This window comes from Marmota flaviventris, chromosome 5 (genome assembly GCF_047511675.1).
Source record: "Marmota flaviventris isolate mMarFla1 chromosome 5, mMarFla1.hap1, whole genome shotgun sequence".
Lineage (NCBI taxonomy): Eukaryota > Metazoa > Chordata > Mammalia > Rodentia > Sciuridae > Marmota > Marmota flaviventris.
The window spans coordinates 62,402,288-62,430,180 of NC_092502.1; the positions used below are offsets into that span (position 1 = coordinate 62,402,288).

The 27,893-nt window shown below is 40.3% G+C and overlaps 1 protein-coding gene and 1 long non-coding RNA gene across 7 annotated transcripts in view; one reads left to right on the forward strand and one right to left on the reverse strand.

Annotated features, from left to right (window-relative positions):
• The window catches only part of LOC114103619 (uncharacterized), a 7,634-nt gene extending 4,218 nt beyond the window's left edge, over window positions 1-3,416 (reverse strand). For 3 of the 4 annotated variants that reach the window (XR_003584701.2, XR_011707589.1, XR_011707588.1), the window contains exons 1-4: window positions 2,903-3,416; window positions 2,599-2,810; window positions 1,493-1,644; window positions 104-297 (exon numbers count right to left, since the gene is read on the reverse strand). This is a non-coding gene — a long non-coding RNA (uncharacterized lncRNA). Of the gene's footprint in view, window positions 1-103; window positions 298-1,492; window positions 1,645-2,091; window positions 2,811-2,902 lie in introns of those variants that run through there. The other variant, XR_011707587.1, reaches the window with a different exon arrangement.
• Sh3tc2 (SH3 domain and tetratricopeptide repeats 2) overlaps window positions 887-27,893 on the forward strand; it is a 56,869-nt gene continuing 29,862 nt past the window's right edge. For all 3 annotated transcript variants that reach the window (XM_071612256.1, XM_027949371.2, XM_071612257.1), the window contains exons 1-8: window positions 887-1,046; window positions 10,897-10,995; window positions 14,426-14,553; window positions 19,445-19,550; window positions 21,135-21,278; window positions 22,361-22,562; window positions 23,331-23,404; window positions 25,473-25,668. In XM_071612256.1, the coding sequence (XP_071468357.1) occupies window positions 995-1,046; window positions 10,897-10,995; window positions 14,426-14,553; window positions 19,445-19,550; window positions 21,135-21,278; window positions 22,361-22,562; window positions 23,331-23,404; window positions 25,473-25,668 (1,001 nt within the window). In that variant the 5' untranslated portion in view covers window positions 887-994. The remainder of the gene's footprint in view (window positions 1,047-10,896; window positions 10,996-14,425; window positions 14,554-19,444; window positions 19,551-21,134; window positions 21,279-22,360; window positions 22,563-23,330; window positions 23,405-25,472; window positions 25,669-27,893) is intronic.

The window sequence follows — 27,893 nt, forward strand, 5'->3', positions numbered from 1 at the left end:
TTAACACGCCTTGAGCTGACACAAGTCTCAAAAAGCCTCCAAGTCAAGCTGTCAGGACCCTGCCTCCTCCCCACGCACGCCTCCTCATCTTTGGACGGCTCACCATGGACTTTTGCTTTAGGCATGAAAGGCCCATTGAGTGAACAGTGATCCTTGGGCTTGGCTGTTGTTAGGTCATCGTGCCTCCGTGTAACTGTAGGCACTCAGTTGTGTCTTTTCCTTCGAAAGATCTCATGGGAGACTTTCCGAAATTCAGCCACACTGCATCAGTTGCATTCCCCAGCTTCCCTGCCAAATCTGGAAAGAGATTAGTTTGGTGGGGTGAGTGTTCATACATACCCATAGTCTTAAATGAGTGTGGTCCTCCATCTCCTCACCTGTAACGTGCTGCATCAGGTGATTTGGGAGACAGCTGGGGGTTTGCACATTCACGGGTGCTTACCAAGGAGGAGCTGGCACACTGACACTGTGAGGTACTGCGCCCACAGCTCCAGCATTATCAGATAGCCAAGGGAGGCTTTGCAGAGAGGGGCTGGGTGGGGATCAGTTTCCAAGGGGTGGCAGAGGAGTCTGCTAGGGCCAAGTCAGTCAGGGAGGGAGCAGGACCAGTGGCCTTGATTCCTGGAATACTCTCTGCCCTCCTCCTCCGCCCTGACTGCCCCCACAAGACCCAAACTGTGCATCTCAATCCCAGAATGTGAGGAATGTGCCACAGCCTGATAGGCATGGAGCAATCTGTGGACAGGCAGGAGGAGGGCTGCTCTCTGGGCAGAGCCGGACAGTGCAAGGACTATCAGGCCTGCTGGCTGGGTGGCCCCTCCCACCCTCCTTGGCCTCCTGCTACAGACGGGATATCAAAAGCTTCATTGTGCATTGAGCAGCCTAGGTCCCTAGTGTGCCAGGGAGGAGGCGGTAGGAGGGACACCGTTGGGAGGCTCCCAAAGCTCTCTGGCTGGTGTTCCCTGGGGCCCTGGCCCGGGAGGATGGTGCACACATGGGTGGCTGTTTCTGCATCCCCAGGGAGCGGAGTCTGCCCTGGAGCTCAGGTGAGTTTCCTGGGGGACTCTGACGGGTGACTTGGCCAAACTGGTTGGTACAGTGAAAACCCAGGGAGCTGCTGGGTTGGGGAAGTTGCTCTTCTAAAGGTGGGGAGATGGCTGTGGTCTCTGGTGCCTCTCTTACCTCCCTCGGTTGTATTTGTCTTTCTGCCTTTGTAAAAACGGAGTGAAGCCTGAGAAGCATCTACTTTCCTAAAGAACGAGGCTTTGAGCTCACTCTGCCGAGGGGGAGCGGGGGCTGCTCTTGGCTGCCACTCCTAGGGTGTGACTAAGCCCTTCCTTCCTTTCCTCCCAAGATTCCCTAGGACAGGAAGAAGGTTCCGGCAGTGAGTTCCTCTGCACTCTATGGGTGGTCATAAATTTGGCCTCTGTCATTCAACCTTGTTTTCCTCAAGATTGTGCTGCTGAAAAACAGGCATTTTCCTGCCTCCTACCTGTTACAGTGGTATTAGGCACATCCAGCTGAGATCAAAGAGTTGTTGCTCTAAGAAGCTGTTTGGTCATCTGAGACTTGAGACAAGGTGACCAGCCATCCTGGTTTAGCCTGGTACTGAGTGCTTTCCTTGGATGCAGTCAGTGCTAAAACCTGGAAGGTCCAGGAGAACCAAACAACACATTTGGCACAAAAGGCTATGACATATTTTGCTTCTCTAGATTTCTAGGATTTACCAACTTCCTTGAAATCCTATTGTGCTTGCACCTGTGGGGGCAGGCAGAGCACGTCCTTCTCATGGTCACCCCAGCACTCCTCCCAGAATATAAACTTGACCAGTCCAAGAAGGACTGCTGGTCTAGAAGCCAGGGCTCGTTTTCTAGATCTGACTTATTCTTTGAGGGCAAAGTCACTGGGTTTAATCTTTGTTTTTTTTACTTGCCTTAAGAAATTAACTTCTCTGTGCTATAGTTTGCACATCTGTAGATTTTGTGACATGATTATGCTTTCCTAGTGGTGTAAAGTTTACATGTGAAATATTGGGAACAGCCCAGCCCATGGTTAATTAAATATAATAAATATTAGACCTTGTTAATTACATTTCTTTTTTTAAAAATTTTTATTTTTCTTCCTCTTTGTTTTTTCTTTATTTGGTACCAGAGATTGAACTCAGGGACACTCGGCCACTGAGCCACCTCCCCAGCCCTATTTTGTATTTTATTTAGAGGGTCTCACTGAACTGCTTAGCGCTTTGCTGTTGCTGAGGCTGGCTTTGAACTCATGATCCTCCTGCCTCAGCCTCCAGAGCTGCTGGGATTACAGGTGTGCACCACAGTGCCCGGCTGTTGTTAGTTACATTCCTATGACCCTGGCATATTGCATTCTCTCTCAGGGCTTCATTTGGTCATCTGTAAAATTGGGGGGTTGTGAACTGCCTGAGGAGCTCTGCTTCTGCTGCCTGAGCCCAGCTTCAGGCACAGCCACTCTGCTTCTGCAGGACAAAGGTCTCAGGCAGAACAGAGTTCTGCAGTGCAGAACAAAGAAGCCAACATGAGAGAGGCTGGCCTTGAAAGTCCATGACACTCTCCACTTGTTTTGTTCCGTCACCTGTTTTTTGCCTTTGACAACTGGTTGGCCCCTGGATTCTCTTATTTCACCAAGTCGGCTTACTAGTTATTTCTCTCGAAGTCTTTCATGCCATGCGGTTCTATACTCTTCTCCACATGTGTCAGGTTCTTCTCTAGGGGGCGGAGATAATGGGTGTTGTAGGTCTGAGGCCAGCTGATATAAAATCCCCATTCTAGCTTCCCTTCTATATGCTAGAGAAAAGAAGGCAAAGTCTGAGACACATCTTGGAGTGAATTTGTAGTGGTATGACTTTGGGCAAGTCTCTTACCTCCTTTGAACCTACCTCATGTTTTCCTGGCTGTATACTGGATCTAGTGATAGTATCTATCTCATGGAACTGCTGGAGGGATTCAATTAGGCAATTCATCTTGCAGACGTGACATGGGGTCAGTTTTGGGCAATCCCAGTAACGGCAGGCTGTCTTACTGTTAGCCAACATGGACCACTCCCACATCCCTTCTTCCTAATTCCTGAATCCACTGGAGCAGGAGTCCATACTCATCGTTCCTTGGCTGCTTTTGCCATTGTGTTCATTTAAGTGGGAGTGAGCAGTGAGGTCCAAACTGTGTCCTCGGGGGTGAGGGAGGCGGGAGAGGAGCACTGGACATCTGGCTGGCTGGGCTGTGGTGTGGTGCTGTTGGATGTTGGCTATGACGGTCCTGGGCATGCTGCATTCTCTTGTGTGAGCTCTTTCTGAGGCATCTGTTCCTGTGGTGTTTATTTGTTTGCTCACAGAAATCTCCCAGTTGCACATGGTGAGAGGGTGGGTCATGGGTCAATCGCCAGCCATCACCTCCACTTCCTCCACCCTTTGAGTTTCTTACTGTTGCTTAGTAAACTAAAATTGCTCACGTCAGATCACAGGCATGTCAGAGTTCGTTGGTCTGGAAGCATCTAGCCTTTGTCCCTTATCTTCAATACCCCTTCTCCCTTATCTTCAACACCCTTTTGAAGAAATTTGGCTGAAATTCTTAAATAGAAGATGTGGGAGAGATATATGTGCCTGCATTGATCACTAGTATTTGTAACTTTCCTTTCAACCTTTCTGGTAAACATGAATCATCAGTATAACAATAATGAAATCACAAATGCTGACACTAGTAAATGGCACGTCGCCTTCGAATTCTACAAGAATTGTGAAGCATTTTGAACACTGTAATAGTTCAGAATATTAGAATAATAAGCCCCCCAACAGATTTCTACTTTTTGCCATGGTGGCCTCAGAATTTCTTTATTTCTTTCGCTTAGTTTCTGAAGAAATAAAACATTACAGATACCATTAGGGTCCCCTGCAGAACTCTTTCCAATCTCATTCCTCTCTCTCACCAAAGTTAATCACTTTCATGAGTCCTGTGGTTTTTGTGCTCTTACTACATATTCATGCCCCCGAGAGCGTTGCAAAGAATTACTTTGCAGACTTTTAAACTAAAACAAAATGATATCATTATGCAACTTGCTTTCTTCCCCCACCAACATAATCATCTGAGATGTATCCATATGGCTAGATGTAGCTGTAGTTCTAATTTGATATTTGTTCTAGCAAGGAGAATGTAGGTTTACATCATAAAAACTGCTGATGGTAGGCCTGTTGGGTCAAAGAAGAAGAAAACATGTGGGTGGAGGAACAAAGCATGACGGGAAATGTCGGCTGTTTCGTTTTCTTTTTAAGTTGGGCGTGATGGTGGTGGGTAGGAGCAGAGAAGAGACAGAGGAGAAAGTGGAGTGAATTCTCATTTTCAACATGTTCCTGTCCTTGAGGTGTCTGCCTGATCCGAGATCTTAGGCCTCAGAGTTCTGAGGTTGTATAATGTGTGAAAATAGCAGCGTCTGTACCAAGTGATTTGGATGACCTCTGACTCTTTTGATAACTTGCTGAATGACCTTGGTCAGAGCACCACTCCTCTCTGGGGCCTCAGTTTCTGGACAGTCAAATTAAGAGTGAAACTACAGGATTTATTTCATTTTCTTCCCACTTTCATTTTCTGTGTGTATTGCCTTCACATTACCTTTACCTCTCACATTTCAGAGGTCATGATGCCTTCTCTCTCTCTCTCTCTCTCTCAACTTTAAAACAGTGCCAGGTGTTGTGTTATATGCCCATAATCCCAGTGGCTGGAGGCTAAGGCAGGAGGATTTTAAGTTCCAGGCTAGCCTCAGCAACTTAGACCCTGTCTCAAAATAACACACAAAAAGGGCTGGGAAACTGTGGATAAGTGGTAAAGCCCCCTTGGGTTCAATCCCAGGTAACAACAACAACAACAACAACGACAACAACAACAAAAATGAAAGAAAAACAACAAAAACAAACAAACAAAACAAACAACAAAAACAGTATAATTTACTCTATCCCCTCACTTCTCATCGCCAAGGTGACAGCTCACATGCTCACACACCCCTGGGTTTCCCTAGCAGCATTTTAGTGGGCCTCTCTGCTCCTGATGCTTGCCTCTCCCTGCTCTTCCTAACCCACCCCAAGTGGAGCGCTCACTTTTATTATGCCACTCTCATGCTCAAGGATGTTTCGTAGCCCCCAGTTGCATACTGTATCTGTTCTAAACAAGTCTCCTGCCATAAAGTGACCCCATCCTGACCTGCCATACTTACCCAAGACCCTTGGTTACCAGTTACCTCCCCCATGTACAGGCTCAGCCGCTACCATCTCATGTGCCTATGAAGCCCGCTCAGGCCTGCCCTGCTGATCTCTTTACTGGTGATCTTTCTTTCTCTCCTCATATATAGATCTTCCAAGAAAATAAAAGCCAAGCAATAAATTTGGGAATAATATTTACAAAACATGTATCTGATACTTATGTCCAGAACATATGTTTAAAAAAACCTCTTAAATCTCAAAAGTGAGAAGACAACCTAGAAAAATGCAAAATGTTTCTACATACACTTTTATGTGGAAAATATAGTGATGACAATTAAGCCCACTTAAAAATACTTACTATAATTAGTTATTAGGGAAATGCAAATTGAAAAAAAAATAAAATTACAGAATTATTGGAATGGTTAAAATTAGAAAGACTGACAATATCAAGTTTTGATGAGGTATGGAGCAACTGGAAATCTTGTACATTGCTGATAGGAATACAAAATAGTATAGTCACTTAGAAAACCAGGTTGGGCAGTTATAAAACAGATCCCACTGGTTTTTTTTTTGGATCAAATTTTTAAAAAATCTAATTTGTTATATATGACAGCAGAATGCATTTCAATTCATAGTATACGTATATAGCACAATTTTTTCGTATCTCTGGTTCTTCACAATGTAGAGTCACACTATTCGTATCTTCATACATGTACTTAGAGTAATGATGTCCATCTCATTCCACTGCCTTTCCCACTGGTTTTGTTTATAAAAAAAAATAACAAAAAAAAAAGTTGTATTAACAACTTTTTCTGATCAATGTTAATATAAATGAAACCAACTTACATGAAAAATAATTTGTTGATTAATAAATGAAAAAGTACAGTGATATTACTTTCCTTCAAATATGGTTTGATCAAGATATTCAAGTGATGTTAATCAGGAAACTCTTTCCTAAGCTCTGTTTGAGTCTGGATAGCCTCAACCTCAGCAGGCTTTCTCCCCATAGCAGGGGTCCCACCATTTTAGGTGGTCATAGTCATAGTTTTCAGGTGCCATGAAAAGAAATTTCATGTCTAAGAGTGTTGCAGGTTCTAGGACTAATTCTCATGGCTTAACTTTGGTCACAAGGACACGGCACAGTATAACCTGATTGGCTTAGGCTTGAATCACGTGCATACTTTTGGAGGTAGGGATGTAGTCAGAGCCACAGGAGCTTTATGAAGGGTTCGCATGGATCACCTGGCTAATGATGAAGCCAGGTGATCCGCGGTTTGAGTCCAGGGCTGTCCGATTGCCCCTTGTTCCTGGACATTTCTCTTCCTGCCTTCAGTGTTAGAAAACAAATGCATGTCCATTACAGAGTATTTGGTAAGCAGACAAAAGTTGAGTGAAGATAATAAAAAATAAATAAATAATAAAATGATTCAGTAATAACCTCCATAAGCCTTTTGGTTTATTTTCTTTCAATTGTTAAAAACTTACATATTGGGGCTGGGGATGTGGCTCAAGCGGTAGCGCGCTCGCCTGGCATGCGTGCGGCCCGGGTTCGATCCTCAGCACCACATACAAACAAAGATGTGTCCGCCAATAACTAAAAAGAAATAAATATTTAAAAAAAAAAAAAACTTACATATTTTTTCTAAGGTACTTCATTCTGTGTGGTAGTTTTTTCGTTGTTTTGAATTGTCTCTGGTTCTTTTTCAAAGCCAAGCGCAAGTCCTAAAATTCCTTCACATTGAAATACAACTCCACGTGTAAAGAGCTCTGTAAACTGTAAATCCCTGTGCAACAATTACTCATTCGGCTTTAGAACTCACTCTAGTTGTTCGGTGACTTTATTGTTTGTCAAGGAGTTGTCCTTTTGCTTCACTGATCCCAAGACCCATGGGTCCCAGTTGCCTTGAAGATTCTCACACTTTAGGGAATTTCTGAAATAGCCAAGGTGCTAATAAAATTCCACATGTCCGGACTCCTCTCCTAGATATTTCCAGGTAGAATAGGTGGAGGAGAGTTCCAAGGATATCTTTAAATTCAGCTTTTTACTACCCTTTGTCATGTATATAGAATTGTGTATGAAATCATGTGTATAGCACATGAATTTTAATGAGGTATATAAACTCATCTATATTGTTTTGTATGGTTGCAATTAATTCAATCTCATTTAAGTATTAGATTTAATTATATGTAGCATCATTTATTTATTCATTCTAGTGTACATGGATATTTGAGTTGTTGCCAGGGTTTGGCCCTTGTGAATAGTGCTGTTCTGAATATTTTAGTAGATGCTTTTGGTGAACATATGTATGTATTCTTTTGGGTATACAGGTAGGAGTAAAATTGCTGAGTCTTACTATATTCAAATTTTCAACTCCAATTCAGTTTGCTAAAGAGAAAAATTTCAGAGTTTATCCTCATAGTTGTAGTATACAGGAGTCCTGATGGCTCTGTATTCTTACCAATGCTTGCCTTTATCCAGCCTTTTTATTCTAGCTGGTCTGCATAGTGGTTTTCCATTGTAATTTTGATTTATACTTTCCTAATGGAATTGAGCACATTTTCATACATTTATCCACTGCTTGGCTATCATCTTTGATGAAATGCCCATTTATGTCTCTTGTCCATTTTTTCTAGCAGGTTGCCTACCATTTCTTAAAGATTTTTAGCATTCTTTTTGTATTCTAGATTTGAATTCTTTAATGACAAAACATATTGTTAATATTTTCTTTTACTCTGCTACTTGCTTATCACTCTCTTAATAGCATGCTTTGATTAATAGAATTTCTTAAGTTTAGTGTATTACATTTTATCTATTATTTCTTTTGAGGGTAACACATTTACCATACTGCTTAGGAGGACTGCCATCTTCAAGTCCTACAGATAGCCAAATATATTTTCTCTGTGTTTATTTTATACAGGCATCTTTTGAAAAACAAGTACCTAAATCATTCTGATGCATATAATCCAGTTTTGCAAAACTTCAATTTTATGCTCCAAACCTCACACATCTTTTAGAAGTTGTGCTCCCTCTGCCTACACCAGTGTTACCACCATGGATTTCCCCTTTTGAAGTTGAACTCACTTTGCAGGCCCTTGGCATCAGGCCATTGTCTCCTCCCCTGGAATTCTACAAGAAGGCAATATCATGCCTGCTGGGGAGTCAATGAGTAATTGGATAGTGAGGTCCTGGTGGCTGGAGAACAAATGTCCTGTGGAGGAACATCAATAATTTGGTGCTTGCTGATTGCCACAGGAGGAAGAAGGCCCTAGGCTACAGATCTATGTTTCCATGCAAACCCAAGCATCTGGATTGTGTACAATATTCTGATTTATAAATGTTAAGCAATCCAAACTAAAAAAATTAATGTGGGGAAGGCAGGGGAGGCAAAGGGGAATGAAGGGAAGTGGGGGGAATGGGAAAAGGAAAGACAGTGGAATGAATCTGACATAACTTTCCTGTGCACATATATGGACATACTACAGTGAATCTCACCATCATGTACATGCACAAGAAATTAATTTAGAAAAAAAAACATGGATAAATGGTAGAAAGATCAGTAGAGGGAAGGGAATAGGGGATGTGGGAGGGAAGGGGAAGGAGAGGTACTGGAGGCTGAATTAGAACAAGATATATTCCATGCTTTTATAATTCTGTCAAAATGGATTCTACTGTCATGTATAACTGAAAAGAACCAATAAATAAATCTTAAAAAGTTGACATAGAAAGCAGCAAAAGCAAAGTCAGTAATTTAAAACTAAGACTCTGAAATTTTTGGCCAAATGTTAATTAAAAAAACAAAAAACAAAAAACAAAAGACATTTGTGGGTTTGCTCTAGACTGTGGTCAGACTTTGCCCTAGGGTAGGCACATAGTGAGCCACTTCAGGTGTCATTCTGGGATCAGTGGCAGAAACATCATCTGGGAACACTTTGTAATGCAGAACCTCTGCTTTCAATTCCGGAAGCAGAATCTGCGTTCATCAGTATCCCAGGTGAAACACCAATCCTGTCTTGTGGTTTCCCACCTTGGTTCAAATTAAAACCATTTTGGGGAAAGAACAAACAAACAAAAAGCAACTATAGCCAAACTACAGACCACAGTAATCAGAGTCTCTGAATATGAGGCCCAGGCTTTGGTATTTTTAGAAAGCAACCTAGGTGATTCAGATAGGCAATCACTGTTTAGAAGCACTAATTTAGGCAGGTCTTTATTTACAAATGGGGAAATTGAAAATCTCAAAAAGTAGACAGGTGAAATATCTTTCCCATGGTCATTTAGCTGGTGTAGGAGAAGATCTGAGTTGTGCTCATTCTCGTATCACCTGATTCCCGAGTCAGTGTTTTCTTGCTTCAGTAGCTTCTGGTTCCTGGGGGGCAGAACTACAAAGTGATCCTGTTCAACTGTAGCTCATTACTGCCGACTTCCAGCTAAGCTGCTTAGCTGTCAGCATTGACAGCTAATAAGATCTACTGGATGAAGTGCTGTGAGCTGATGGGCTCCTCCTTCTGCCTATTCAAGCTGCAATCCATTTTATTCTCTCTGTACATCACCCCAAACTGCAAACTCCTCCCACTCTGAGGAAGGGAAGGACCTCTGCTTGGTTATCAAAATCCCCCTTCACAGGCATAGAATGGAGATGAAGTCTCTTGGCAGCATTAGCTGGCAGTGAGTGTGACTGCTCCATCCCTCTTATACTCTTGGGTTGTGTCATTAGCAGCACAGGTCCAGAATGCAAGACCTTTTGGGCCTGCTTGTCTCTGACCCCAAATTTTACAGGAACTTGGAGGATAAAATGACTGACGCACACACAGTTGTTGAGTCAATATTTCTAATCCTTACTTCCAGGACCAGATTATGCTCATAGTATTCTGACCCTATGGTATAGTCCTCTAGCAGGTTCCTGGTCAAAAGGACTGAAGAGTCCAGTGTCCAAATTTAACGCCTTAAAGACTTGAGTTCCCTTATTATATTTTTGGGATACCATGAAGGAGATATTTTGCATTCTCTAGTGAAACTCCCTTCTGTTCTTTAATATCTTCTTCCTCCTACTTTACAACTGTACTCTTCCCTTTTTGACTTCCTGCTATCAGAATAGCACCTTTCACCTGCCCTAGCCTGGTCTTCTTTCTTCTCCTTCTCCTTCTGCCTCTACAGCTTCAAAGATAGGAACTTTTCTCAGAGCTGGAGGAGAGAAGTCCAAGATAGGACCCTATTTAGTGATCAGAGGAAAGTATCATCTGGTGATAATGACACATTTCAGGGACACTATGACCATGCCCAGGTGATCTGTCTAATGGTGCCATTCTTTCTCTCTCTCCTCAAACCTTCCCATTACCTACCCATTGATCTTGCTATAGTCAGATCCATAATAATCTGTGTAAACTCTATGCATATTGAGCACCTTTGGTGTATTAAACCCTAGAATTTTGTTTGATACATGGATGTGAATCTGCTTCACTAACAACATGGGGGACACCCAGCTGCTGCAGTATTGAGATAGCATGCATGACACTTCTCTGATAACCACTGGCTTGGTGGCAATGGTGATAGCAATGAGAATTCTCCCATGCCACCAGTGTTGGGGGAAAATAAAATTGGTACTTGACCAAAACTTTCAGTCCATGCTTACAACTTGCTTATAACTTGCCTACCTTCTACCAACAATTTTTCATTTTATCTTCTCCAGGTAAAGAAAGTCCTTCCAAGGATCCAATCATATCAAGTGAGGGTTTATCCTCATCCGAACATAAGGAAAACTGTTTCCTGCCACAGAACGTGACACCAGGTATCTAAATCCCAAAGATAAAGTGCTATTTTCAAAAATACCTTTCATATAGAACATTTCAGTTACTTTCGGCAGACTGCCCACTCCCACCCCTTTCCAGGTGTGACGCCAAACACATCCTTGTAAACAAGACCTTCTGATATTCATACCTTCATTATTCTCCATTGCTCGAACTTAACCTTTCCCAGGCTGGTACTCAAAGCTCTTCACAATCTGGCACAGGTTAGGAACTCCATACATATTTTCTGGGTTAGAGAAAGTATATGCTCAATCAGATTTTCAGTTACTTGGGGGAGCCAAGTGAATTTTAAAAAATAATTATGCAATCAACATGATATCTCAAAGAGTTGTTTGCACATAGTTGGGGCTCAGAAAATGTTTGATAAATACACCCAATGTTTGATAAATACACCCAATCATTAGGTGAACATATGGAGGGCACATTTATATTCTATAATACCTAACACAGGACCCTAGATGTAGAAGTTTCTGATAAATATTTGTTAAATAAATGAATAAATGAGTGAAGGATACAGAATATGTAGGATGAGACTGGCTGAGCAAAAGGCCATCTGTATAAATCTTTGAGAAGCAGAAAAATATTTGGAAATCAGCATGAGGAAGATTTTATTCTCCACATGTGCCTTGAATAGGCCCTCTTTAAGAGTCTTCAGTGAAGTCCACAAAGCCAAGGTTGCCATGAGAGAAAACTATACTCGTGCTGAACCCTGTGTCAGAAATGCTGAGGACAATCCTTTAGAAGACATGATTACTGTTTTATAGTGGCAGGGACCATTTTCGAAGGCAAATCTCAAGTCAGGCAATCCCTTATATGTTTCTCTCATCATCACGTGCTCACCAGTAAGTGGAGGCCTCCAAATCTCTACTTAACAGGTGGAAAACAGACTCTTAGAGAGGAAAATAACTTCATTGCCATAGAGTTAATATGTGATGAGGAAGGGGATTCGAACCCCGTCCTCCTTTGTAACCCCCATGTACCACTAAAGATAGGCTTTAATATAGTTACTAATTACCCTGTGAAAATATTCTTTTCCCTGGGATACAAAATACAAATTTGTGGGAAAGTTACATTTTTGAGCCATGGAAATGGATATTATATAATTATCATACCATATTTTTTTCTATTCTGTTTCAAAATCTGTCAAACTGCTTGGTTGATAATGAGACAAATCTTGCCTTTTGTTTTTTGCTAGTGTGTCAATCTGCTTATCATCTGTCAGCTTGGGCCATCCTGGGGGGGGGCAGGAGAGGACCTGAATTACCATCTGTTGTTTTGTGAATGCAGTAGAGTTAGCATTTTGCCTTATTAGTGCATTAAATCAATGAATGGAGGGTATCTTTAGGTAAACCAAACAAACTTCAGGCTGAACTTGTCTGGCTTACAGTGTTTTTCATCATGATGCTGTTTCCACGAAGGTCATGGAATATGGAGGGAAGACCTGGCACTAGCTGTCAACCTTTCCTTTATGCGAAGCAATCGCAGACAGAGCCAATCAGACACATTATCATGATTACAGCACTGGCTTCCAGAAGGACAATATGGCACAATACACTTACACTAATACTGGAGTGAACTTGGTTTACTGCCCCCTCTGGTGATGCACAGGGTATTATGGGTCCCCACCCACACAAGTATTCTGCTGTGAGTATCAGTTCCCAGTGCTTGAGAGGGCAAAAACAATTTGCTTATTTGAATCCAGGTCTTTTACATTTTATATATGTGGCTTCACAGGCATGGCAAGGAGATTCACACTAAAGGGGCCAACAGTCAGTGGGGACTAGTCCCGGAAAGATTCTAAGGAGTTGGAATCAGGTTTTGGAAAACAGGAGAGATGGAGTTTGGTAGGAAGGAATCACAGAATGAGTTATTGTTGAATGAAGGCAGCCATGAGCAGTAATTGCTGGAATACTGGGGAGGGGAGCAGGAGCAACAGCTAATGCTTAATGTGTTTAATTGAACCTTTAATAAATACCAGGCACTGAGTAGGAAGGCTTATATGCATATCTCATTTAATAAACCTTAAAAAATCCCTGTAGGAAAGGTTCCATCAAAGCTATTTTTCTAAGGGGAAAAGTTCAAGATGGCAGAGTCAAACCTTGAGCCCAAGTTACTCCTCCCTGGGTTTCATCTTTGTGCTTTGCCTTTTGCTTGAGGTCAGCATGAACTGAGGTTTCTGGGTGGAGCCTTGGCAGGTAGCCAGAGATAGAAGGGTTGGGTGAGAATGGAAAAGACTCCATGGAGTATAGACAAGTGTGCACTCTCATCTACATGGAGGTCATATCAAAGCCAGGTTGAGTGTGTTTCATGAGAACTGATCTGTAGCCATAGCAGCGTCAGGGTTTTGGGGTTAAAACAGGACTTTTAAAGGTGAGGGGAGTTCAATCTGTCCTGTGGACCCAGGCCAGCATGATAGGGGCCATCTCTAATGTGCCGGAAATTTGGAAAGGCCCTGGCAAGTTGGGGCTAAAAGAGAGACTTCCACCATTATCCAGTCCCAATGTATTCTGTTTATTGTGTTGCGTAATTGTTAATAAGATTGCTACTTATTGTCTAAATGAGGCACATTTGAAAGGACAATTAATGTGTGACATGATCCCCCTCAGTGAGGCCTTTGCTGACAATCCTATCCAAAGGCATATCTCTCCTCCAACTGTTGTATCACTGTTTCTTGACTCTATTAAATTTCTTTCACGTAACTTTTCTCCACCTGAAATGAATGTGTTTGTGGAATCAATTACCTCCCAAGTAGAATTCATATTCCCTGAGAACAGGGAACATGTCTACTTTCTTTTCTGCTATATCCTGAGCACCTAAGACAGTTTCTGGCTCCTAGGAGGATCTCAATAGGTATTTGTTAAATGAATGTGCATTCTGAAAGAAATTGAGGATAGACCTTAGTATGTTATCCTGACATCAATAAATTCAGCATCAGAAAGAAACAGGTAAGGGCTGCGTGTTGCTCAGTGGTTAGAGCCCATGAGGTTCTGAGTTCTAGTCCCAACACCACCAACACCACCAACACCACCAACACCACCAAAACAAACAACTGGTCAGAGAAATACATATATGTATGTATCATATGTAAAGTACATGTCTATTACTATAACTGACATATAAATACATTTCCTTAAATATGGATAGAACAGAATTCATTCAAAACTTTCACAAATCACCCACAGGAAGCAATGTATGTCCTAGCTGGCTCATGTCATCACCAAAAGAGAAATGACCAATGTGAGTGCATCAGCTGGACACTCCAGAACCCTGCTGGTGTAAAACAGTGTTTGGAGGATCTTTAAGACCACTCTAATCTGAAATTAAGGAGGACACCCATTTAGGATTTGGGTTTTCTGATTATTTCTTCTTTTATTGCATGTCCAGCCTGATCCGTCTCCCTCTGTTCTTCAGATCTGACACTTTCCTTCTGCGTGAGGAGCCGCTCCAGGAAGTGTGTAAATGGACCCTTGCAGGAATCTGCCCGGAGGCGGCTCTGGGCACTGGAGAATGAGGACCAGGATGTGCGCGCCTTGTTTAAGGTGAGCATGCGACAGGTAAATTCTGAGCGCCTGGCTTCTGTCCTGCGGGATCCTTAGCACCCAGAATAGAGCCTGGAACAAAGTAGGCCCTCAAGAAAATATCTGCCAAAGTGAATGAACGATCAGGTCCACATTCTCTGAGTGAATATGTACAATTCTCTGCTTAATGGGAATGAGTAAAAATTCTGAATAGGGCAACTAGAAGTTGCTGAGTTAGAGAAAATTAGGTTTCAAATCTGCTACTATTTGTTGTATGAGCCTCAGCAAGTTACTCTGTGGAATGGAAATCATAACACCTACCTCATAAGTATATATACATTTTTTCTAATGTGGTAAATTTGAATTTTATTTTTGTTACTGTGATATAAAATATTCCATTGCTCTCATTTTAATTCACTTATAACATTTGATATACTCACAACCTGTTCATCTCCAGAAATGTGTTATCCCAAACTGAAATTTTTATATCATTAAACCCTAACTCTCCACTGTCACCTTCTCCCCAGGCCCTGGTAACTACTGAGTACATATGTTTAAAGTAACAAAATTGCCAATCAAAACCCAATAACTATAAGTATTAAGAGGGGAGGAGGAAAATGCCATAAAGTAAATAAACAACTTCATTTTTTATAATGGGTAGAAAATATCTTCAGATGTTAAACCAAGGGGGAAAGGTATGACTAAATTAGCTACAGTTTGATGGGTACTAATTAGGAGAACTAAACTTTGAAATGGATAAAATTTGTTGCAACTAGTGGTGAGGGAAGGACAACATTGCTTTACACAATAAACTAATATGTTTCATTCATTCATTTATTTTTGGTACTGGGACCAAAGCCAGGGGTGCTTTACCACTGAGCTATATCCCTAAACCCTTATAATTTTTAACTTTGAGACAGGGTCTCACCTGTTTATTTTTAGAGTCTGCATTAATTTGGTACAAAATGAAAGGATAAAAGTGCTCTGACCTGCAGCAAGGTAGTTTCTGGTCTTTCAGGAGGAGAACATGAGATAGTAACTGTAGAGAGGTTGGTACTGTGATTGTGTGGAAGTATATACATAAAAAGAGTATATACTTTAAAGTATATACTTTATATACCACAAAAAGTAGTTAAAATTTTATTTTATTATTTTATTTTATTTTTAAAATTTTTTTGGGGGGTCTTATTTTTTATTTTTAATTTTTATTGGTTGTTCAAAACATTACAAAGCTCTTGACATATCATATTTCATATATTAGATTCAAGTGGGTTATGAACTCCCATTTTTACCCCAAATACAGATTGCAGAATCACATCAGTTACACATCCACATTTTTACATAATGCCATATTAGTAACTGTTGTATTCTGCTACCTTTCCTATCCTCTACTATCCCCCCTCCCCTCCCCTCCCATCTTCTCTCTCTACCCCATCTACTGTAATTCATTTCTCTCCTTGTTTTTTTTTCCCATTCCCCTCACAACCTCTTATATGTAATTTTGTATAACAATGAGGGTCTCCTTCCATTTCCATGCAATTTCCCTTTTCTCTCCCTTTCCCTCCCACCTTGTGTCTCTGTTTAATCTTTTCCTCCTGCTCTTCCTCCCTGCTCTGTTCTTAGTTGCTCTCATTATATCAAAGACATTTGGCATTTGTTTTTTAGGGATTGGCTAGCTTCACTTAGCATAATCTGCTCTAGTGCCATCCATTTCCCTGCAAATTCCATGATTTTGCCATTTTTTAGTGCTGCGTAGTACTCCATTGTGTATAAATGCCACGTTTTTTTTTATCCATTCGTCTATTGAAGGGCATCTGGGTTGGTTCCACAGTCTAGCTATTGTGAATTGTGCTGCTATGAACATCCATGTGGCAGTATCCCTGTAGTACGCTCTTTTAAGGTCTTCAGGGAATAGTCCGAGAAGGGCAATAGCTGGGTCAAATGGTGGTTCCATTCCCAGCTTTCCCAGGAATCTCCATACTGCTTTCCAAATTGGCCGCACCAATTTGCAGTCCCACCAGCAATGTAAAAGAGTACCCTTTTCCCCACATCCTCGCCAGCACTTGTTGTTGTTTGACTTCATAATGGCTGCCAATCTCACTGGAGTGAGATGGTATCTTAGGGTGGTTTTGATTTGCATTTCTCTGACAGCTAGAGATGGTGAGCATTTTTTCATGTACTTGTTGATTGATTGTATGTCCTCCTCTGAGAAGTGTCTGTTCAGGTCCTTGGCCCATTTGTTGATTGGGTTATTTGTTATCTTATTGTCTAATTTTTTGAGTTCTTTGTATACTCTGGATATTAGGGCTCTATCTGAAGTGTGAGGAGTAAAGATTTGTTCCCAGGGTGTAGGCTCCCTATTTACCTCTCTTATTGTTTCTTTTGCTGAGAAAAAACTTTTTAGTTTGAGTAAGTCCCATTTGTTGATTCTTGTTATTAACTCTTGTGCTATGGGTGTCCTATTAAGGAATTTGGAGCCCGACCCCACAATATGTAGATTGGGAATTCAGGAACTTGGAGACACTGGCTGCTGATTGATCCGTTCAATTTCCTTTTAACTTGAGTCCCATTGATTGGGCAGAAGCAGGGTTTCCTTTAGAGAGCTGGCCTGCTGAGCCAAGGCTTGAGCTGGAAAAGGTTGGGGGCCAAAGCTGAGCCTTGAGCCAACTGGATCTGAGATCCAATCAGAGCTCTGCAGCTTACCCACTGCAGGTGACCTTGGGCAGGTGATTTTACCTCTCTGAACCCCGGTCTCCTTGTACTTAAAATATAGGATAATGCCATTTTTAATTAGATCCAATATATCATGGATTATCACATGCATTATTCTTTTCTGTGCCTTTAAGAGAATAATAAAATAAAATATAAAATGGTTAAATATTATAAAAGCATATGTTAGAATGGTTTAAATGCAACTGCACCCTCTTTGTAGGGTTATTGTGGGAATTAAATGAGGTATTACTCATAAAGCTATTGCTAAAGTAGCTGGTATCTAGTAAATTTTCCGCAAATCAATTTTTTACTTTTAACCCCTTCCTCGATTATAGAATCAATATCCTCCAAGGATCTGGGGCCTCCTGGGAATTGGCATGGATGAAACACAGAGCCTAACTTTGCTGAGCTAGGGGCTCTTCTTTTGAATCCTTCTATTTCTTCCTTTTTCCAGTCAGGTTCCCTGAGGATGGGGGTCAAGGAGTTGGTTTTGATGGCAGGACTTGGCTTGGAAAAGAGATGTTTTGAGACCATTACTAGTTATAGTCAACTATAGAGGTTTGGGAAAACAACAGAGAACAATTTACCGAAAATTCTTCATACCAAAAAAAAAAAGTATGAACAGTGATTCAGGCCTTTTTCTGATATTAAAAAACAAGAGGCTCATAGACCTCCTTTAAAAAATATTCTTTTTATTTGTTCTAATTAGTTATAGGCAATAGAATGCATTTTGACACATCATACATAGAGTATAACTTTTCGTTCTTCTGGTTGTTCATGATGTAGAGTTATACAGATCATGTAATCATATATACACATAGGGTCATAATGTCTGATTTATTCTACTATAATTCCTACCCCCATTCCCCCTCCCCTCCCTTCACTCCCCTCTGTCTAGTCCAAAATACCTCTATCCCCCCACCTTGTGAATTAACATCCGCATATCAGAGAAAACATTCTGCCTTTGGTTCTTTGGGATTGGCTTATTTTGCTTCACATAATATTCTACAGTTTCACAGGCCTCCTCTTGCTCTGCTTGTGAGCATGATTTAAACTGAAACAGTCTTTCTAGAGGGCAGCTGAGCGCCTGCATTTTGGAATAGAAACTGTGCATATCCTTGCATTCCAATTGCATTCTGAAATTATTTATTTCAGAAAAATCAAGGATGTGCACAAATATTTAGCTATAAGGATGTTCATCCCAGGATCATTTCTGATATTGAAAAAATGAACTATGATCCAAATGTGAAAACGTAAGGAATCGCAGGAGGATCGGGAGTTCAAAGCTAGCCTCAGCAAAAGCAAGGTGCTAAGCAACTCAGTGAGACCCTGTCTCTAAATAAAATACAAAATAGGGGCTGGGGATGTGACTCAGTGATCAAGTGCCCCTGAGTTCAATTCCCAGTAGAAAAAAAAAATACCAAAACAGACAAACAAAAAAACTCTATAAGGAAATGATAAGAATTAATTGCATTAATACAACATTGGCATATGTAACCATTAAACATTATGCAGACTACTTAATAATATGAAGGATGTTTCACAACATATCATTTAGCAAAAGAAAAAGATTGCAAAAACAATTTAAGTACTAAGATTCTCTTTATATAAAATATTTATATGGCAACTCATGTGTAGGAAAAATGATTCATTAGTACAAGAAAGTGTTAACATTTATGATATTTAGGAGAAGAGATTATGAATAATTTTTACTTTTGGGTACTTTGGTTTTTCTGTTTGTCAGCTTTATAAAAATAATCATTTGACATAGGTATGCAATCATTTGCTTCCAAGCTTCCTTCTATGATTCACCCTCTTCTCCCACATAAACTTTTTTCCCCCTTACACAAAAGGTGGTATTCTCTGCACATGGTTCTATACCCAGGTCTCTTTGTTGCAGCTGCTGTTGCATTTATATTTAGAGCCTATATCAGTACACAAAGAACTTCTTCATTCTTTTCTAAGACTGCACAATGTCATGATATTCCACTCGGATGAATCATATTCCATTTCAACCAGACTTCTTTTGATTAATATTTAGCTGTTTCTGTTAGGTGTGTGTGTGTGTGTGTGTGTGTGTGTGTGTGTTGTAAACTTCCACACCACAGTCAGGAACTTCATCCAGTCTTGGTTCCACAAGTTAGCTTGTCAACAGAGCACCTCCATCACACCAGGATAATTCATTATTCTCTTTATTCAGGAACTTTCAGCAAGGTTGGTGAGTATCCAGTCCCAGAAGGCCCAGTTCATCCTCACCTTCAAGACCATGGAAGAAATCTGGAAATTCTCCACCTACCTGAATTTAGGTATGACATGACAGGCAGGTGGAGGAGGAGCACTGTATAGTTCAGACAGTCTTTAGGGCTTGATATTAAGGAATGGGTTTATCTCTGATAATTAAAAAGGTTAGAGCTCCAAAGAGAATGATTAACTTTTCAAATAGCACAAACTGCCTGAAACCAAATCTAAAGCAAATACTATTACTCTAAAATGTCAAATGAAGAAATTCACTTCCTTATATCCAGGGAGAGATTTCTTTATTAGATATCAATCAATTGATAAGTAATTTGGACATCTGTCAAACTGAAAGTACTGAGATAGATGTGAAGTTTTTTTTTTTTTTAATGGAAAACTGCTCTTGAGTAAGTCCAAATAGGTGCTCAAAATATTAAAATTCTAGATGCTTACCCTATGTATTTGGAAAAGATCAAAGAGATGAGGGAATTACCTACTAAAGTGGCCTCAGCAGCAGAAGATTCTAAAAGGTAAGGGAAGATATTAGGGCACTGTGGCAGAACCACTGCAGTGGGCAATGGTTCATCTATCTTCTCCAGGGAGAAAATCCCAGTTGGTTTCAGAGCCAAGCCAAACCTTACAAAAAGTCCTCTGATTTGATGAACATTGGATGTATCCCAGAAAATGCTGGGTTCCCACGGACATACACAGGGAGAAAAATGGTACGGGGCTGGAGGGTCACAATGACCCATGGCTAGAGGTGCAACTTTTCTTACAGTTGTGGTGATTTTCTGTTCTCTCCAAACTGTGTCCAAACTGTGCTCTATGGGCCAGCTGCATCTCTCTCGAATATGACCTGTAGAAAATTAGAATCTCAGGCTCCACCCTAGACCTACTGAGTCAGGGTCTGTGCTTTAATAAGATCCCCAGGTGTTCACTTTCAAGTTCAATAAGCATGATTATCAAGTACACAGGCCTACATCAGTATGATGGGCAGCCAGGATGGAAATAGCTTTTTGTAAGAGAGGAAGAAAAAAAAAAAAAAAACAAGCAAAATGTTAATACAAATAATTCATGTTTGGGGACATGTCAAAGAACTGTATATCATTTTTTTTTCAATTTTTACATAGCTTTTAGTCTGCTTTTAACAAAGCAGAGCTTGCTGAGCATTGGATAAGGGGCAGGGTCAGAACAGGGAGGATGAAGTCGATCCTGACTCTTGTGAACCATGGAGAAACTTCTCAGCCTCTACATCATCTGGGCCACAGGAATTTGAACCTTAGGTCAGGAGAATGTGAAGGGGAGACCAGGAACCCCCAGAGTCAACCTGGTAAACTTGGAGACCTCTGTGGTTGTATTAGAGAAAGGTAAATGGGTTTGGTCATCTCAGTGCATTTACAGAGACCCACAGTATGCTGAAATAGTAAATATCACTTTAAACATGACTCATATTTCCCAACAGATGCTGAATCTGTTCTAGAATTCATTCTGGAAAGTCTCTAACTGGCCTATTTTGCTGTTCTATTCTACTTCCACTTAAGTGGCAGGTTGGGGATGGGGCCTTGGGTGATGCTCAGGATGGAGCTCACTCACTTTCTTTTGCAGCTAAGCACAGAACTCATCCAGTTCAGGAACCTTGTTGGCTTGACTTCCAGGCTATGTGTCCACTTGTTTGGAACACCTTCTCTTTGACCACAAGTACTGGCTCAACTGCAGGTTGGTGGAGGACACAGAGATTCAAGTGTCTATAGATGATGAACACCTGGAAACCATGTACCTGAGTCTCCTGGTACAAGAAGGTAAGGCTGGCATAGGTGGGGGATGGGCCCCCTTTCATATTTTTAATGGGAATCGCTGAAATAATTAGGATACCAAGGGAGACAAAAATCATTCAAACATGGGAATATTCACAAATGAACCTACTGTTATAACTGTACATCTAACATTCCTTTAAGTTCAACACTGACATTACATCAACAGCCTTGTTGGTCAATCTCACTGATTGATATTAGAGCTGCCTGGGGAGTTTTAAAAAGATGCCCATACCATGGCTCCACCTTGGCCAATTTTAAATTCCTGGAGATGGGGCCCCAGTCATTGGCAATTTTTTTCTTTTTAATTTCTCATGTAATTCTAATGGCATCTAAGATTGAGAAACACTTATCTAAACATGTGATAAAATTTGATTGCAAAATCAAATTGCAAATCTTGAAAAACCTGAAGTATTTAGTGAAATTAAGCAAAGTGATGTTGAAGAACTCCTGAAGCAACCCATGATCTGTTTACAAATTAGGACACCATCAGATTGGCAGATGGCCAAGTCAGATGACTTCGTAAACACATTGAAAGAGCCAGATTTGCATACAATATTATTATATAAATGATTCTCTTATGATTGCATTGCACAATTCATGCATGAAGGAAAGAATTACATCTTGCATTATTATAAAACTCAGGGTAATTAATTCACCTAAATCAACTTATTCTTTGTTGGGTCTAAGCTTTAGTGTGAAGTTGCAATTATAATTCAAATTCTGTTACGTGAAAATGTATTTTTGTTAGTTTTTGTTTTATCTCTTTTTAAAGTAAGGTCCCAATTAAGCCTTCCTTATTCTTACAGATTTCTCAGAAATGTTGGTGTCTATTTTAAGTGAATTTCCTCTCAGTGGCTTTTTTTTTTTCCTTGCCACTTTTCCTGGGATCACAAAGGACCTCTTATCATGTTCCCACCTCCCCCTTTCCCTGCCCATAGTCCATTTTACTCTCAGAAAGCAAAGCATTTGGGTTCTCGATGGAAATTTTACCTTGAATGATAATCTTCTGTTACATCTTGCAACTCATTGGAAAGGGCTTTTTTTATTTATTTTTTTCATTATTACAGGCCACTTCTTCTGCAGAGCCCTGTGCTCCTTGACTCAGCCAGCTGAGAAGGAGGGCGAGTGTTTGACACTTTGCAAGAATGAGCTAATCTCTGTGAAGATCTCTGAAGGAGAATCTGAGTGGGAAGGCGTGTCCTTAGTGACTGGTCAGCGGGGCTTGGTGCCTGCCTCAGTCCTGGAGCCTCTGCCTGTCCCTTTCCATCAGTGAGTAGCACCCCCCCCCCCCCCCCCCACTTCCTGAGAGTTTCCCTGAGCAGACTGAGGTCTGTATGGAACAGAGTAGTCTTGCTTTCAGATAATGGCTTCCACAATACTTGGAAGAGAATAAAATTGGAGTGGATTTTTATTGCTTTATTTTTTTTAATAGTTAAGAGTTATACAATTTGATGAAATTGGAGACAGCTCTAAATTTCAGAAGGATCTTGTATCTAAGAGGAAATATACCCCATGGCCTCCCCTTATGCAATATTTTTCAATCTATGGACTGAAGGCCACTTGTATTGGCATGACCTGGGGATTTCAGTACAAATCAGACTCTCTTGGGATTGGGACCAGGAGTCAATATTTTGAAATAAACTCCCCAGTGAATGTTTTTCTCACTGAAGTTTGGGAATCCCTGCTGAAGACACTATAAACGCAAACATACAGAGTGATAATAAACACTTTCCCAGAACATGGACTCCAGGTTGTCTGGCAGAGAATCTGACAGTGAGAATGTAAAGGGATCGTTTGTTAGATACTTAACTGACAAACTACTGCAGAGCCAGAAAATAACCCCAGGTCTGTTGGACCCCATTTCTTTCCACAGTGCCTGGTATAAAATCAGTTCTCAATAAGTATTTGCTGTCATTAAAATAGACAAATAACAGTACTTATGATCCTCATTATCATTTTCCTAATAGATGATTCTGCTCATTGTTCTATTTTTTTGAAATCTATGTTTGTTTGCAAACCCCATGTTTCCATTGGCAGATGGTTCCTAAAGAATTATCCAGGAAATTGTGGTCTTTCCAGGAAGAAGGATTGGACAGGCTCCTATCAGATGGGTATGACTGAATTCAAAACACAGTATTGTTAAGGAGATGATGTTGTCCTGCCTACTAATTTTATCTGCAGGCTTGGAATAGTTGTAAATTCCTGTCTTGTTTCTGCTACTGACTGGATCTGGGGAAGTCAGTCCTATCTGTATGGGTGGGTTTTCTTGCTTGTGAAATAAGAGGTCTCAAGTCAGAGCTGCAGCTATAAATGCCTGCAGGGGTAGCCATGACCCAGGGATGTGTGGAGGGCTTAAATGGAAGGATGATAGAGATTTAAAGATGGACAGGTGAAAAAAAAAAACCTTGGTGTGGGTCAAATTAAGTATTTTGTGAGCCGATTTAACTGATAGATGGCCTATTTTCAATCTCTGGGTGAAAATGTTTCTAATTTTCCTTAAAATTATTTGAAATAAAACTTGAATTCAGAAAGAATATGAATGCTGGGCACATAGTAGAGAAAATATTTGTGGAATGAATGAATGAAATAAGTGAACATACACATATATATATGTTCACACATGCCTGTATTATATGTGATCTTTACTTGTTTGTGTACACACACACACCCCTAACTGTGAGCATACATGTATCCATTGGATAATGAAGTACCTAGAGTATACCTTCCTATCATTGTCATCTCTCAAGTTCCCTTCCCATCATGGACCCTGGCACATATCCATAGCAAAAAGTGCAATTGTAGGAGTTCTAAGACCAAATAACACTTAAAAATAAAGAACTGGAAGGATTTATGGAACTCAGATGTTAGAGATAATCAATAACTGACCATAAACAAGATTTTTAGCTTTCTGAGGCAATGTTGCCTTATAGTTAGGAATGAGGGGCTTCAAAATCTGTTCTGGGTTCAAAGTCTACTGCACAACTTAATGCCGTTGGGACCTTGACCATTCACCTGTCCTCATTATTAGTAAAATGATATAATAAAACCAACTTCAAATGTCATCAAGAGAACTAAACATGATGGCCTCTGTAAATCAAGTAGCACCTTTTCTTATTGTAGATGTCATGGTAAGTCCTGTTGTCCCACAAAGCAGGGGAATTTCTGATCTTGAAGACATAATGGTATAAACTTGAGGGAATTATCTGAAAAGAACTGAGCCAGTGGTGTTATAAAAGGAATAAAAGCAAATATGGAAACGGAGGCCACCATCTCCAGGAGAGCAGGATTAGTGGGAAGTTCTAGACTCAGTTTGCTACTATAAGGTTCTTGCACAATTCACTCTTAGTGCTGCTTCTACTTAGTAGTCTATACAAAGGGGTTTTGATGGTTGCCCTACCTATCTTTTAGGACTCTTGGGAAAACTCTGAGAAAATGACATAAATGTTCTTTGTAAACTGAATAGTACAACAATCATAAAGAATGATTAGATCCTAATTTGTTAGAAAATTGGGTAGTTACTGTAGTCAGAAGGAGAGACTTTTAGATCCCTCTGATCATCAGCACTTTCCATTCTATCAGTGATAACGAGGCTGACCTCATTTGACTAGATTCCAGGTATTGTGCACATTGTCTCTTTGATGCTAACATTTATAAGCATCAGGTGTGCTTATTATCCCCATCTCACTGTGACTGAGGGTCACAGTGGCCAAAGCAGCTGGAGGATGTATAGAGATATTCTGGTTTAGTGATCCTCGCACACTGGTTTATGGATTTGTGCTACCCATGGCCAGGTGTTTACATGGCAGTGGCAAAATCATGCCAAGACAATGCTGTGAACTTTTCAATTTTTTATAAACCACATTTATCCAGTTTTAAGGCATATCCAGTATCTGGAGACTATCTTTCTTATGGTTTTCTAAACATTTTTTTTTTTTTAAATAAAATAGTGGTGGAAGTGCATCATAGTTCCTCTTTTTGAATGCCTTACTTTAGCAAAATGAGAAGCCAGTCACCCTGCGTCATTATTGCCAGTTTATTTATTTTTTTTGGGGGGGTGGAGTTTTACTGGTCTTTAAAGTTTTAAAGCCTGGGTCCCCTCACTCAGTCCCTGCGCACTGGCAGGTCAGGGAAGGCTTGGCTGCTGGTGCCTTATTTATGAGCTGTGTGCCATTTCCCCAGGCAGAGGACGATGCAAGGCCTCGAAGGATTATGAGCGGAAAGAAAAGGACGAACTGAGCTTCTGCCAGGGAGAAAGCATTGAGATTGTGGGCTTCGTCATCCCCGGGCTTCAGTGGTTCATTGGGAAGTCAATGAGCTCAGGAGAAGTGGGCTTTGTCCCCACCAAGAGCATAGATCCCGATTCCTGCTCTCCAATGTGAGTATGCCATGAGGTGTCATCATCTTTGAGTTGAGACTCAGTGTTCATAGGATAACGAGGCAGACCTTGGAGTTAATGGATTATATTTGGACTTAGGCATCTCGCATCTTGCCCTACATGGCAACAACTTTCAGTACCATTAAATTAATTTAGTCACCACACTTTAGCTGGCTTGGTTGTAAGGACCACACTTTCACACAGCCCCTGTATCACACAAGGAGGCCGTACCACTTTCTACTTATCCACAGTGCCATCTGTTGGTCTTCGTGGTCACCTGTGGGACCTCATGAACCACAGATTGCCCAGTTTGGTAGGGAAGGGGAAAGAGAGGCTGGAGATGGGAAAAATCAAGGGGAATCGGGTCCTAGTATACCCCCAGACCCTCTCTGGGTTGCAGATCTTCTTGAACCACCGAGAAGGGTGAATTTTGAGCTCAAAGGAATGGTAGCCCAGCAAGTGGCCTCAAGCAGTGGACAGTGTTCTGAGGTCGCCTAGGTATGGGCCCTGTGCGCTGTGCCAGTGGCTGCCACTGGGTGTCACTCTGAGCCTGTGATCTTTTGGTAGGGGATTTCTGAGGATGGTCTCAGTGTTAGCTGGAGATCTCTTCTACATGGGTTCGTTCCCTCCCTATTCTTCCATGAGGTGTGTGTACACACACAAACATACCAAATTGGTCCTATATGAGAAAGGAATTCCTCCACAGGCTGTCTCCTGGGTCAGATTTAGCCTATGCCTCTGACCCATAGGGAAGGGCCCCTGCTTGTCCAGGAAAGTAAAACTGTGGATTTCCTTTTTCTCACAGCATAGGGTTTAACCCCAGCTCTCTAGTTTCTCAGCAGTGGCTGATGGAAAGCCAGTTCTTAAAACTTGCAGCCAGCATTTTGCCCAAATAGATAAAGTATTTGGGTTTGGCCAGAGTGGCATTGGGGAACTTGGAGCTTCTGAGTGTGATAGAAAGTCATATCCTTCCTTTATTAATGTTGAAAAAAGATCTGTGTTTGTGTATGTTTTACAAGGCAAAAGACTTGGGGGATCTTTTTACCCCATCTGACTTTTTATCTTCTGATTCCTGCTCCAGAGGCAAATGCTGCTTGAAGTTGCTTTGTTTTCTTTTCAGTCTTTTTTTCTGATACTTTTAAAAATTGTTAATTGTTTATAAGAAAAAATTTGATATTACCTACTTAAAATCTCTCATATAATTTGTTTTCTGCAACTGGCATTTTTTCCGTTAACATTGTAAACTGAGGATTTATTCACATTGGGATAAGTATAATTCATTTGAACGGTGTTACTTAAAGAAAATATATACACTTGCATGTCTAAACTAAAAAAAATAAAGAACAAGATTGGTACATTAGTGCACTCAAGATAAGAAAAAAACATAAAGAAAAGATAGTATTACAAATTTAAAAAATTCTATCTTTTGTTATATCCTCATTTTAGTCTTCATATTATCTTTGTCTTTTTTTTTATATTTTCCATTTCTTGTGGCAGATATTTTTGCTGTTGAGAATTTTGTTGTTAGTTTCATAGCTGTTTCTATGTAGGTAAGCAGTATTTTTTCTAAGTTTCTAATTTTTTTTCTTTGTCATTGATGAAACCATACAATTATACCATAAGACATATTCTATCATAAATTTATAGTAGATTATTTACTTTATTCTTCAAAAAGTACCTCTATTAGTAGTTATTTCAGGGAAGATGTGTGAATTGTAAATACTTCTAGTAATTTGTTCTTTGTCTTACATATACTGAAACATATACTCTTGGACGATAATTTAACTAGATACAGAATAGCATCTTCAAAGTGTGAGGGAAAGTAACTATTAATATAAATTTCTAAGTCCATTTTCAGCATTTTATTTTATTAGTTTTTTTAGAGAGCCATTTTTTTCCCTTTGGTCAACCATGTTTTTAAAATTACATTAACATTTTAAAATTACATTAACATCCACAATGTCATTTGTCAGTTTCCTTGAACTCTCTCCAAGTACCTCTCTCCAACATTTACATTGATTATTTTCTTATTCATTTTGTTTCTATTTCATTAGTCTATGTTATTATTGTTTAGATTTAATTCTTTAATCCCATGAAATTGAACAGTGAAGTAATAGATAATTGAACCCAGAAGGAAAAATTAGGAGAAATGGACAATTTGAAAAGACCTATAAACATGAAGAAATGGACCTCCTGTTAAAAATGATACTATTTTTATTTATTTT